This window comes from Corticium candelabrum, chromosome 2 (assembly GCF_963422355.1).
Source record: "Corticium candelabrum chromosome 2, ooCorCand1.1, whole genome shotgun sequence".
NCBI lineage: Eukaryota > Metazoa > Porifera > Homoscleromorpha > Homosclerophorida > Plakinidae > Corticium > Corticium candelabrum.
In genome coordinates, this window is record NC_085086.1 from 10,783,651 (window position 1) to 10,796,935 (window position 13,285).

At 37.9% G+C, this 13,285-nt stretch overlaps 2 protein-coding genes across 3 annotated transcripts; both read right to left on the bottom strand.

Moving 5' to 3' along the window:
• Positions 1-299: 299 nt before the first annotated feature.
• LOC134176606 (uncharacterized) lies at positions 300-3,661 on the bottom strand. Its single transcript, XM_062643265.1, has 4 exons — positions 3,542-3,661; positions 3,395-3,456; positions 554-606; positions 300-491 (listed from the first exon to the last, which is right to left on the bottom strand). The coding sequence occupies exons 1-4, from the start codon at positions 3,654-3,656 to the stop codon at positions 416-418; spliced, it is 306 nt and encodes a 101-aa protein (XP_062499249.1). The 5' UTR covers positions 3,657-3,661; the 3' UTR covers positions 300-415.
• Positions 3,662-6,240: 2,579 nt separating this feature from the next.
• On the bottom strand, positions 6,241-10,361 carry LOC134198491 (complement C2-like). 2 transcript variants are annotated; one of them, XM_062667902.1, is made up of 9 exons: positions 10,149-10,361; positions 9,658-9,987; positions 9,231-9,599; positions 9,008-9,175; positions 8,763-8,951; positions 8,496-8,699; positions 8,245-8,436; positions 7,402-8,184; positions 6,241-7,343 (listed from the first exon to the last, which is right to left on the bottom strand). In XM_062667902.1, the coding sequence occupies exons 1-9, from the start codon at positions 10,261-10,263 to the stop codon at positions 6,454-6,456; spliced, it is 3,240 nt and encodes a 1,079-aa protein (XP_062523886.1). In that variant the 5' UTR covers positions 10,264-10,361; the 3' UTR covers positions 6,241-6,453. The 2 variants fall into 2 exon arrangements, with proteins under 2 accessions (XP_062523886.1, XP_062523887.1); XM_062667903.1 differs by having other exon boundaries at positions 9,658-10,063; positions 10,149-10,280.
• Positions 10,362-13,285: the final 2,924 nt, after the last annotated feature.

Sequence of the window (13,285 nt, forward strand, 5' to 3'; positions counted from 1 at the left end):
ACAATCCCACGCATCTACTGATTCCGTGAAGTCGTCAGCAAATACTTCAAAATGAAGAGACATGCTGCTACACCTATCACTTCATTCTTCTCCAAAAGAGCAGAGAAGGTAAATGCAGATGACAAATTTGCATCTATACTATATATAATAGCGTTTGACAAAATTCAATGGATTGCCATTTACTGACTATTCGCTTTACCACAGAGTCTGAGGGAGAGTCACACTCAAGTGTAGATATAGGTTCGCCATCACAAAACAGTGTAACAGAAGACCCTTGTGGGCCCCCAGATGCTTCTCGTAAGTAGATTATAAATAGTATTAATCTTAAATTCAAATATTAAGTTACATACATGTAGCTGCAAATAGAATACAAAATATCACAACGCCGATTGATTTTAATGTTTACAGGTCCAATTCAAATGTCACCCAGTGCCACCACTTTGTCCAAAGTTGAGCCGAGCACTGCTTTCCTTCCTGACGATATTGGAGCACTGTTGAAAGCAAAACAGAAGTTAAATAACTTGGATCCGACACGTAAATACCAATTGCTTACATTTGAGCCAAATCTTGATCCTTCCTATTACCCAAAGACGTACTGTGCTGTTTCTAAACAATATCGCCACTTTACACCAAGCTCGTTTAAAAAATATCCTTGACTCTATTACAGTCATGCATAGGATGGGGCATTCTGCCGAGCATGTGCATTTTTTGCTCCAGAGTTACCTGGTGGACATTCTACAGGTCAGTTCGTGACTGCACCTTTTAGAACATGGCGAAAACTATCTGACAGAACGCTAGCTCATGGCAAGCTTGATTACCATCTTGCTTCTCTGGAAAAGATGAGTGCATTCTTGGATTGTTATAGTAACCCATCACAAGCTATTGACACAGTGCTTGTATCCGAGGCTCGGAAGAGGATGGAGGCTAACAAGAAAGTGATCTCGTCTCTGTTAAAAATAGTTTTGCTGTGTGGAAAACAAAGCATAGCTTTTCGTGGTCATCGTGATGATTGTTTCAACTGGGAGGATACTGAGTATGAACACTCAAACCCAGGAAATTTCATTGAGCTTGTATGCTTTAGGGCTGAAACTGACAACATTCTCTCTGAACATCTCAAGAACTCTTCAAGAACTGCTAGATACACATTCAAAACGATTCAAAACGAATTGATTGAAGTGGTTGGCAAGTACATCTGCAACGAAATCATAGCAGAGGTAAAGAAGAGCAAATACTACACTGTCATTGTTGATGAAGTCACTGATATTTCAAACAAAGAGCAGCTCTCAATTTCCCTTCGCTACGTTTATTATGGTACTGTGAAGGAAGTATTCATTGCCTTTGTCTCAGTAGAAAGATCACAGGAAAGAATATTGCTGCAACAATTTTAAACTGGATACAGACTGTTGGATTGTCAACAAGTGATATGCGAAGGCAGTGCTACGATGGAGCCAGTAACATGTCTGGAGCAAGATCAGGGTGCAGTGCTGTTGTTCAACAGCAAGCTGCAAAGACTGCCCACTTCCACTGTGCTGCTCATCGATTGAATCTTGCTGTAGTGTCTGCATGTAAGATCAAAGCATTCATGAATGTTGAGGCATAAATCGGAGAAATTGCAAGGTTCTTCGCATTCTCTCCCAACCGGCAACGACTGTTTGATAAGACATGGATAAATTCCTTCCAGTAGCCAAGGCCTGAAAGCTCAAAGACGCCAGTAGAACAAGGTGGGTTCGACGTATTGATTCGTACACAGTCTTTCTTGAGTTGTTATCGGCACTTCACACATCTCTGCAAGCTATGGTTTCTCCAGGACAACAAAAAGACTTTGGTACTGATTGGGGCTAAATGGCAATACAATCACAAAGGCGAATGGCTATCTGTATCAGCTTCAGTCGCCTTCTTTCTTAGTTTGCTTCAAGTTTCTCCTTGAAATCTTGCAATGTCTCAAAGGCCTCACAGTCAAGCTTCAAATACAAGCATCTGATGTCATGTATGCCTACAAGCAGGTTTAGTCAGTACGTTTAAAAGTGACGCCGAGCGACCAACAAAGTCTAGACTTAAGTGTCTCCCCTACTTCAGTCAGTTTGCATGTAATTTTTTACAGCCAACTTCCAAGTGAGAAATGGTGTTAAAGGCAGTTGATGTTTTCTTTGGATAAAGCATGCTGGGAGGCACCTAAGTTTATGAAAATAACAGTTACACCATTGAAAAGGCCATCACGTGATAAGAGACAAGGTTTACATTATCATATATGCATTCGGGTAGATGTTTTGTTCCAACACGTCCCAACACTGGTGCAGTATTTGGTCGAACAAACAACACATTTGGTGGGACATTGTTCTATGTCCTACCGTTATTTTCCACGCTTTAATGTCCTGAAAGATGCATCCTACCAATACAATAGTCTAATGTATTGCATGATGCAATGTATCTCTCCAATACAATAGTCTAATGTGTTGCGAGATTGCAAGATGCAATGCATCCCATCAATACAATAAGTAGTCTAATGTATTGCAAGATGCATTTCACCAATACAATAGTCTTAACATATCGCAAGATGCAATGCATCCCTCCAATACAATAGTCTAATGTATTGCAAAATGCATCCCTCCAATGCAGTAGTCTAATATATTGCGAAATGCAATGCATCCCACCAATACAATAGTCTAATGTATTGCATGATGCATCCCTCCAATACAATAGTCTAATGTATTGCAAGATGCATTCCTCCAATACAATATGTAGTCGGTGTCGCTTATACGAGACATTAGATTAGTTGTGTTGTATGCATGCTCATTGTGTATTAAGTTGTTTGAGGTAGAACACATGCAAGCTGTATATCTAAGCTACATTTGTGTGTCATATGCAAATGTTTGACACTACATGGTGACAGGAATGGGATTCAAACCCAAGCCTCCTTATAATTCATTTGTCCTTTAATAAAAGTTTACATACACTTGCTATACTCGATTTCTCTCCTGCGCATTCCCTCTCCAGCTACATCAACAAGAACACACAAACACACACACATGCGCGCACACACACACACACACACACACACACACACACACACACACACACCATATTACTCTATATCGTATCTACATCCGTTACTAATTTTCTCTTTTCTAATGAAATTATATAAAATTGTTGAACCACTCCCATTGGAAAATAGGGGGTTTCAACCCCCTGAACCCCATCTGGATCCGGCCCTGAGTTACCTACACGCTCATCACAAGAAGCCACAACAATAATGTCACGTACAACCTGTTGCGTTGCCTCATCTACGTCTATGCATACACTCATACATCCATACCATGCATGACATCCAGGCAAAACATTGCAACATCTGACGTCGAATGTCACCCAACACGCTCCTTTCTGCACGCTCTCTTACCTTCATTAGACGTCCGTTGATCCATCGCGTGAAGACGCGCGTTTGCACTTCGCTCATGCGTCCTGACACACACAAACACACGTACAGCAAGGTCATGCCTGGGCATGACGGAAGAGATAGCGACACTGTCTTGCTCGTTCGTCTCACTCGCTTCTGCCTTGATCTCCAAGCTCATTGTCGCTCTCGACGTATAGCTTTGTGCCTCTTCGCTAGATGTTGATGTTGCCATCGGCAGAGAGAAAATCAACACAACCGAGTTCATCAAGCCACGCCTACAAATATATAATATATACGGGATATTAACGTAGGTAATCATGTGATACATTTAATTTTTATTAATTAATTTTTGTTTAATTGATTAATTTTAATTCAATTATTGAATACACGCGCGCACTCAACACACCTACAATTAATAAACTTAGGACTGTAGAACACCTGGAAGTTATCACGATATCTTCACATCAACCACGTCGTCATACAGACAGATAAACGTTCTTATCAGTGTCCCGTAGGAAAAACAAAAAATCCCAATAATTTGCAATTGGTGTGCCAATTAAGTACTCCCAAAAGACTTTAGGTATTTCTCAGACGTCATGGCATTCATCAATGCAGCGTGCAAATGGACGAGCAAATGTAATGTCTCTATTGTATTTAATTGTTAAACTGCCCAGTTGATGTTACCATCACATCTAGTTTAAGTCAAATTGTTACTAAAACTTATAATTTAACAAATACACACAAACTAGAATAAAATGGAAAATGTTAGTCACATTTCAAGCTTTCTATTGATTAACTTTGCATAATGTTCACCCCTTCCTCCTGCTGTGATAAGTTCTTCATTCTGAGTTGAGAATGCAGCATGTGACCACCATTTGTGTGTCATGTGTGGAAGCTAGAGGAAGCCATTAAGTAGCTCTCTCATCATACAATTCTACAATATTAGAGAAAGAATAGACATCTGTTGTGTCATTGCTCCAGTCACAACCAGTCTGTTACTGACTGATGTTAGTACAGACTTATATGTGGTCGTAGAGCCTAGAGGGAATTGTTCTCCATTTTCTATCATGAACATCTTCACACTCAACAATATTACGAAAGTAAAATCCATCAGTCACTCCTCTCCCTACAAACACAGAGATTGTTATAATAACAGAAGAACAGGCGCCACGTTTTGCTTGCATGTCATCCATCTTATACCAATGACCGCTGTGAAGGTCACACACACAAGTGCTGTGTTCACTTCTTCCCCTGACTCAGTCTCACCACCCTTCACATACAGTGAGTTGTCATGAAGAGCAACAGATACACCAACCAGCTGCAGTTCGTTTGGTAGAACTGTAAGGAAACGCCATTTCTTGTCTTCATTCAAATAAAATTGTTCAATCACAAACTGATCTTTATCAAAATCCTTTACGCACACCAGACACACACCTTGATGACACACTACATTCCTGATGTAACCATTCTTTCTGACAAACTTGTCCCACTTATCGTGTTTATAAGTGAGAACATGCAGATTACCATCATCACCTCATACCATTAGTCTGCCTTCAATCTCTCCCATACTATTATATAAATACCAACAGTCATGAGGCATGTGTACATTCCACTGTGTCCATGATGGCAGACTGTCATTGATCTAGAATCAGCACAACATGTACAATAAATGGAAACAAGGACAATTATAAAATTTAAACAAAAGTACAAACAAGTCAAACATTAGCTGTATTTGCATGTCTATATCAAGTTTAAAATGTCCATTTTATAAAACAATCAAACTTTATATTAGCATTTACTGTCTCTGGTTATAACCTCTACAACAACACTCTGTTGTCAGCAATATAGCATATGCAACAATTTCCTGTTCAGTGCACACGACAAGAGAAAAGGTTGTGTGAGCAATTAATTAATGTAGCATGTTCTCGAACATTCCGATGGGCATCGTGTTGGGATCGCGGGTCATCGTTTCGTGTTCTATGCATGCTCATGATCAGTCAGCATGTACACTCAAATACCCAACTTGAAATGATTTTCGATTTTAACCAGGTTGTCTAGATGTCTAGATTGGTCTTGGGTACATCGACACTCTGCTCATTGTGGAAGCGTGTCGCGAGCTCTCTGGTTTTGGTGGTATGTAGAACAAGACAACGAAACTAACATAGGTTGTCATTCCACGCATACACGAGCCTAGGCGGTAAGTTCCATTCAAGACAGAAAAATTTCTACGCATTTGGTAAATGTTGCAACTCATTAGCCAATGGTAGTTTGACATACAATAGTCAATATCTGCATGTTTGGCCTTATTGCTGTTTTTACAGTATTCGATATTGGTGTAACAAAGGACATCCATGAGATACACAAAAAGGTAACCTTGTTACTCACATTAGTTACACCACATAAAATAATTATTATTCTAGCATTTGCAAGTGTTTAGAATTATCAAAATTACATATTTTGTAATTGTGAGTACGAGTCGGTCTTTCTTCTTACCGTTTCTACATTCAAACATCTAACAATCTCAATCTATTCACATTTAGCTTAGAACTTGTGTGATCCCTTTACAGCAAAGCCTTAGAAATTATCGCAATTTGTTGCTATTAGATTTCGGGATTTGCAAGGCCAAATTCTGCAAACTTAAAATAAAGTATGACGCAGCATTTAAGGCCTACATGTGTGATAGATTAACTCAATGTTTTCCCTTGATGTAATTGTTTATATTAGTTTGCAACAGTGCGGGGTTGCATTAAAGGAAAACACTGTTTTGTTGATAAGGCATTGCACTTATACTAATTGTCTAAACATTTATATCTAAGCGACAACATATACATTTGAAATTTGAACCACTGTTATTGATGAACACCATTGCCACGTTTATTGTACAGCTGCCAATTTCTAAACTATCTTAACGTCAGAGCAATATTTCTGACGCAATTTCAAGTACCAATATCCGCTGCACAAAGACATAAACATACATAACGAAACCGCAGACACTTTCTACGTCAACTCATCGCAAAGCGTTTATCACCACTGTCAGTTCTTTAGCATGCGTTGCACTAAAATCAGTACAGCTGCGTTTTCGGTGCATGTCTCCCGTGTTCCTCTTCTGAGTCGTCGGGAGCCAACTGAAATTTGTTTAAGTCCATCACATTTTTGACCCAATCCATCAGATTCAGCAAGTGTGCAAATATACCGTACTTTCTGGGCTGTCCACATCCCTCCCCCCAACTGACTATTCCTACGACAACGTAACTGTCATCGTCTATCTCTTTTTCCTTATTCCGTTTAGTAAAGAGAGGACCTCCTGAATCACCATCGCAAGCGTCGTTGTTGCCAGTGCCGTCTCCAGCGCAAACTGTATAATTTGTGACATCGCTTTGAAATTGAGGAGAAGTGCTGTTTATGCAAATGGTTTTGTCTGCAATGGGAAGATGAAGTTCTTTCATGGCTGTTGATTTTGCGCTTGAATTTCCGCCTAGTTCTCTCCTTTCTGTGGCTCCCCATCCTGCTACTATACACTCGGTCCCCGGACGGTAGTAGATAGTGTCGTTTGCAGTTGGCAAACAAACTTTTCGTACATATGGAGAGCATGTGATATCGCAATACAACATTAGCAAAGCGATGTCTCGATTAAAAGAGATTGGATCATATTCCTGATGTATGAAAACTTGTTTAATTTTGTATGTTTTTTCGCTAAATTCTTTCACAAACCGCTGCGTGTCTCCGACAACAACTAAGAGTTCCGTAATGTTGCGACCAAAGAGGCAGTGAGCTGCAGTCAAAATCATACGTTCGCTAATCACCACACCTCCGCAATGAAAAACGGGATTGCCTCGTTCAATCCTGTAAATGGCGACCATCCAAGGCCACGCACCCGTTTCCGAAAGACACACGCCATTGCGTTGGTTTCTACATTTTGGAGCGACAGCTCTACCACAAGTTTTGCAAAAGTCTAAAATAGGCACTGTGAAAACCAGTTTTACCAAATAGTATATCACACAAAATCTTACCAACTTTAGTTGTAAATGCTTTCTTCAATGCATCTCTTATGGAAGATGCATCTTGCACTTTAAAATGATAACTGGGATTGGTCGCGATCGATTCAAGTGCTTTTGAGTCAACTCTTATATTTTCTCCAACTCCGAATGCAATAGTGTAAATTTCTATGCCTTTCTCTTCTTTTAAGGCTTTTGCTTCTTTCATTGGGTCTCCTGCCCAATTGTTTACACCGTCAGAAAACAGAAATAAGATTATTTTACATAATTGTCTTGCTAATGGAATTACTTTTTCTATAACGAATTTCAATACTTTCCTTATTGCTGTTGCACCTCCACAGAACTTCGTCTTGTTTATTGCGTTAATCGTTTCAACTAGAGTTGCCTTTTCTCCCAGATTAAATATGGGATACACTTTGTGGTCGTAAGTGATGAGAGCTACTCTCGCAGTATCATTTTTAGTAGTATCGTTGTTGATATTAAACAGCGCTGCCGAGCGACCCACGAAGTCGAGACTGTTATGAAAGTTTTCTTCGCCTACGCTTTTTGAGCAATCTACTATATATATTAGATCAATGCATCCTTCTCCAACAACCACTGTACGACCTCTGCAATCTGGTGACGCAGAAAGATTATTGTCAGCCTCGTTGGGCAAATTTAATTCAACTGTTGAAGCGGAAACAATTGGCGTTTCAACAGTTGAAGTGGAAAAAGAATTGTCGATAACGCATGCCCCCACACGGTCAGTAAACGTTTCTTTCAGTTGAAATGCTAAACCCAACGGAGACTTGAAGTCGCCTATAAAAATTGTACATTTTATTCATTAAAAATACAAACTAGATTAATAAAATACCTTACTTTCACAGTAACCTTCTTCGCCATCCCAAAATGTGTTATTTTGCTCATCAACCTTACAAGTACGCAAGTCGGTTCCATGATATGTAAACCCAGGTTTACAACTAAATGAGGCGAGACGCCCTTCCGCAAACGACTTTGTTCTACGTATTCCATTCTCCGGTACTCCAGGATCCAAACAAACTTGAAGGTTTTCTAAAAGCAATTAAGCCAGAGTAGAAAATGCACAGAAAGAATCACAAAATTAGGCGTACTTTGACAATTGTGAATTTTAGAATGTGGCTCCCAATCGAGATCTTCTGTGCAAACGCGATAAAGAATGCCATCTAAGCCATACCCGTCCGGACACGTGTAATTCACTCTTGATCCGACAGGAAACGTTACTATGTTCTTGTCATCTTCAAACAATGTCACACCACCTGGAGTAGGCGGAGGAGGTGGAGAGGTACAGAAATAGTCTGCAAAAACATTATGTCTAATTGGCAATTTCATCATTGTCTTAAACATGACATTAATAACACCTTTGCATGGTGATGGGTTAGTAGTTATGTTCCACTTGCCATTGCAATCACACAATGCTGGCAATAATTTGAGCGAATTGGAAAGCTTATATCCTCGTGTACAGTAGAGTCTCACTTCTACTCCGATTGCCACATTAGTAGATCCATTGGAAACTTTCATATTCGACGGCAAAGTGCAGAAACTCACAGCTATCAAAGAAATCAATGAAAGAATAAAAGACAAAACACCAATATTGTTCCAATACATTTGCATATAGGAGTGTTTGATGGCGTCCATCTTCTGTTAGAGCAAGATCGCATATTACTGCCGTAGAGTTTATACCCATCACAACAATCATATTTGGCAGTCCTACCAAAATTTATTAGACTGACAAAACCATTTCTAAAACTTTTTGGGATAGGACAATGAAGACCTGCGAAATACTATTATTATTACGATAATACTAATTAATAATATAAAAGAATTACCGTGTGCATGAACAACAACATTCAGTGAAAATCCTTTACCCCGCTTTTCTCGATCAGAAACAAATTTGATTTTAAATCCAGGTGTGTTTCTAAATGTTAATGCTTTGTTTCTTTTAGTTTTTCCATAATACTCATGCACTTGGCTGTCCGATCTAGACACTTCCAGAGATTTCTGAATAATCAGTTTGTCTCCTGATCCTGCAGTACCGACAACCTCGATGTTGACACGTGCTGATAGCAGTGAATGGCCACTACTGACGAACATCCATATGCAGTCCAAGTTGTTCGGATACTTCTGTGGAAAGCGTGGAGACTGAATCTGCACTGATTTTCTTATTCCTTGTTTGACATAAAACAGATTTCCGCAATCTAAAATTACATATTCAATTAATTACAGCCCTGTCATTACCAGCATTGTTAAAATTACCAATAGCTTTAAAAGATGCGATTATCAAACGATTCTGCCCACAACGATCTGTAATAACGTTAACCGTCATCGAACTTCCGGATGACACAACATCTGTTGGACTATCTCCTTTTCTGTAGCTAACAATGTGTGGAGACTTCTTCGAATTACCATCATAAATACGGACTTTGTCTCCAGATTCAAGAACAAATTGTAAGAACGTAAGTCTGACTCGCTTGTTGTCAACAACAGTTAACACCCATTTGCAGTTCATGCATGAAGACACCTGCTGTTCAGGAAATCGAGATGTCTCGTTCTCAGAAAAGATTTGATTTTCGCATTTCTCTACATCTGAGCACAACGACAATTGTGAGTAAGCGGCACCGTGTTGATCAGGTGATTGGTGGCGTTAGTGCAACAGGCGTGACTAGTACAACAAAGAAAAGAAAGTGTACAACAAGACAGTAAATAAGCTAAATTGTTAAAGTCGTCTTAACCCCGTAGTAACCTACCAGAGCATTGACACGACGAGCATTTGCTTCTACCATTGCAGACCGCACTCTTTGCCAAAGAAAACTGCAGGCTTGCTAGAGCAGTCACACCAAGAATAAGAAACTTGAGTTTCATGTCTTTGAGGAAGTTCCAACGAGCCGTCGAGTTGTATTTGACTGCAATGAATATTTGTAGCCTATTTGTCTCCTCGAATTGTGCAAATGAGGGAGGGGTCTTGACGTATCTACTGATGAGCTAATAATTAGTGCAAATGACTCACCAAATGGAAACCGTCTTCTATCACGTGTAACGCCTAAAACGTGTTAGTATGAATTATAACCATATATGCATCCGGTACATTACCTGAAGAGAATTCACTTATCATACTGTTTCCTCTATCTTAGACAATATAAGTTTAATAATATTCAATCATGTATACATTATTTATCGTATTTTATCTATCAAAAAGTAGAAGATAATGCCTTTATCCGGGAACTGCAACCAGACTACATTATCTTGCATAGAGTACCATATATATATATATATATATATATATATATATATATATATATATATATATATATATATATATATATATATATATATATATATATATATATATATATGTATGTATGTATGTATGTATGTATGTATGTATGTATGTATATATGTATGGATGTATATGTATATATATATATATATATATATATATATATATATATATATATATATATATATATATCAAAGAATTTAGTTGTTCTTTGAGAGTCTGGTTGGGCATTCCAATCTTCAACTTGCCGTCTGATGCCAGGCGCTGTACATGTGGTGCAATCATTGACAAATTCGGTGATCATTTATTGGGTTGCAACCAAGAGCAGAATCTGAGAATGAAGCGTCACAATGCATTCTGTGAAGTAGTCTTCAGTGCACTTCTAGTGGATGATTCTCGTTGTCGTTGAGAAATGCGATGCAGTAGCACAAGCACTTCAAGATCTGGTGATATTTTTCACCCGAATTTCGAACATGGTCTTCCGACATATTTTGACTTGACCGTCCGAAACTCCTTACAGCCATCCTACCTTGTTCACGCAGCCACTTGTCCAGGGACAGCGGCTGCAGCAGGAGAGATTGAGAAAGATCAGCAGCATGATGCGATGGTTTCGAACACTGGTGGTATTTTCATCCCCTCGTGGTGGAGTCTCTAGGATTATGAACACCGAACAGTTTACAAGTACTTAAAATTATAGCGCAAGGGCTTCTTTTCTGAACAATGCTGGTATCAGTAGATCGGTTTGTAATTTGCATCAACAACTGTCTGTAAAGCTATGGTTATACAATGCTAAGATGGTGTTATTCAGAATAGCTCTAGATGGTAGAGTTGATCCCAGTTGGGATCTGTAAGAAGTATAAATATATACATGTCTAATATATATATATATATATATTATATCTTGTATTAACTATTAATTCTTTCTAATGTAACTCTGACAGATAGTGAGGAGAGGCAGGCTTTCTACTAGTATATTTGTGATAATTCAGTGTAAAACTATACTATAAGTCACAAATATAACGAAACCAAAGCAAAACTTTAACAGTAATCGCAATCAGAGTTACTTCTTTAAACTAATTTTGATACCAATTTGGTAATTTTTAAACTAATTTAGTTGAGTTGAATAATTTGACGTCGACAATACACGTTCCTTTCTTATTACGTAGAGGAGGTGAAAGAGTTGAGCAGAGACTGCTTTCCAATCAAGTGAGTCTACAAGCGTTCGCTCTTTCATTCAACAATTTTCTGTGTCTCAGCTTATCGTTTGAAATGTCTGGTTGATTAATTAATTAATACTTTGGCTTCATAGTTAATTAATAAAAAATTACCATTTAGTTTTTATTAGATTCTATTTTTAATTAATTTTGTTTTTAATTGTTAGTTGGCTAGTATAGCTTACATCTCGGATACAGTACCACTAGCTCCGATTCCAGTGCTCACAAAGATCCCGCATAGGATACTCAAACCAGGAAAATTTTATTGTTGAGATATTAGTTATACGTGTGGAACATTTAGACTATTTTTATTTTTGAATATAATGTTACATTCTAATTTTGAATATAAGGACTGCTTACTCTAAATCTACAAATAATAAATGTATGTTAACTAGAAAACCAAAATTATTACACTTTTTGTGCTGACAAATGTGTGTTTCCCTGTCTGATAATGTTTACAAAACTTTAATGTAAACGATTATACTGCTAGAAGTTTCCATTAATAGTGTATGAATTACAAATTAGCGTTTATTCGGAATCAACAACAGTAAGTTTATTCTCATACCATGTTGACATTTTAACGTACAGTAACACCGTCATGAAGTATTCTAATAATTGCACTATTTCTTTGTATAGAACATGTTTCCAACAACTTCCCTAAGGATAGGAAACTCCATGGGAATAAACTGCAATACATTGACACTGCATTTTTAGCACAAACCGATTTAAAAACCTAGCAATATACTGTCTACTGTGAGGTCGCTCTCCAAAATCAATTAGCTTAATTAAAGATACAATCTGGTCAAACTGACCACACTTTTGGCTTTTGATTTATCTCAGTGCCTTCACATGAATCAATTTATTGATAGAGTAACTGATGTTCCCGGTCGATGCCAAATTATTCACCTGAACTAAATTAGTTTACAAAATTATACATCAGTATCAAATTAGTTTAAAGAAGGAACTCTGATTGTGATTATTGTTGCAGTTTTGCTTTGTTTTTGTTAAATTTGTGGTTTATAGTCTAGTTCTATACTAATTTCATTAAGAGAGATAGACTGATTGAAAGCCTGCCTCTCATAACTATATGTTCAGAGTTTCGTCGGAAACAACTAATTTCTTATACTGGTGGTACAGACTCTTGCAAAAATATAAATCCACCCTACTCACGTGACGGACACAATGTGTGAATGGTGTAAAATTATACCAGGAGTTCCTTTCATGATTACTTTGAACTACCAACATATAGCAATACTTGTGTTCTTAATGTTAGAGCTACAACTAAATAATTTTGTTCGTCTTCCACTAAAGAAATCAAAGTGCGTTTGTCCGGCAGTGCCATACTATATATACATAGTATATATATATATATATATATATATATATATATATA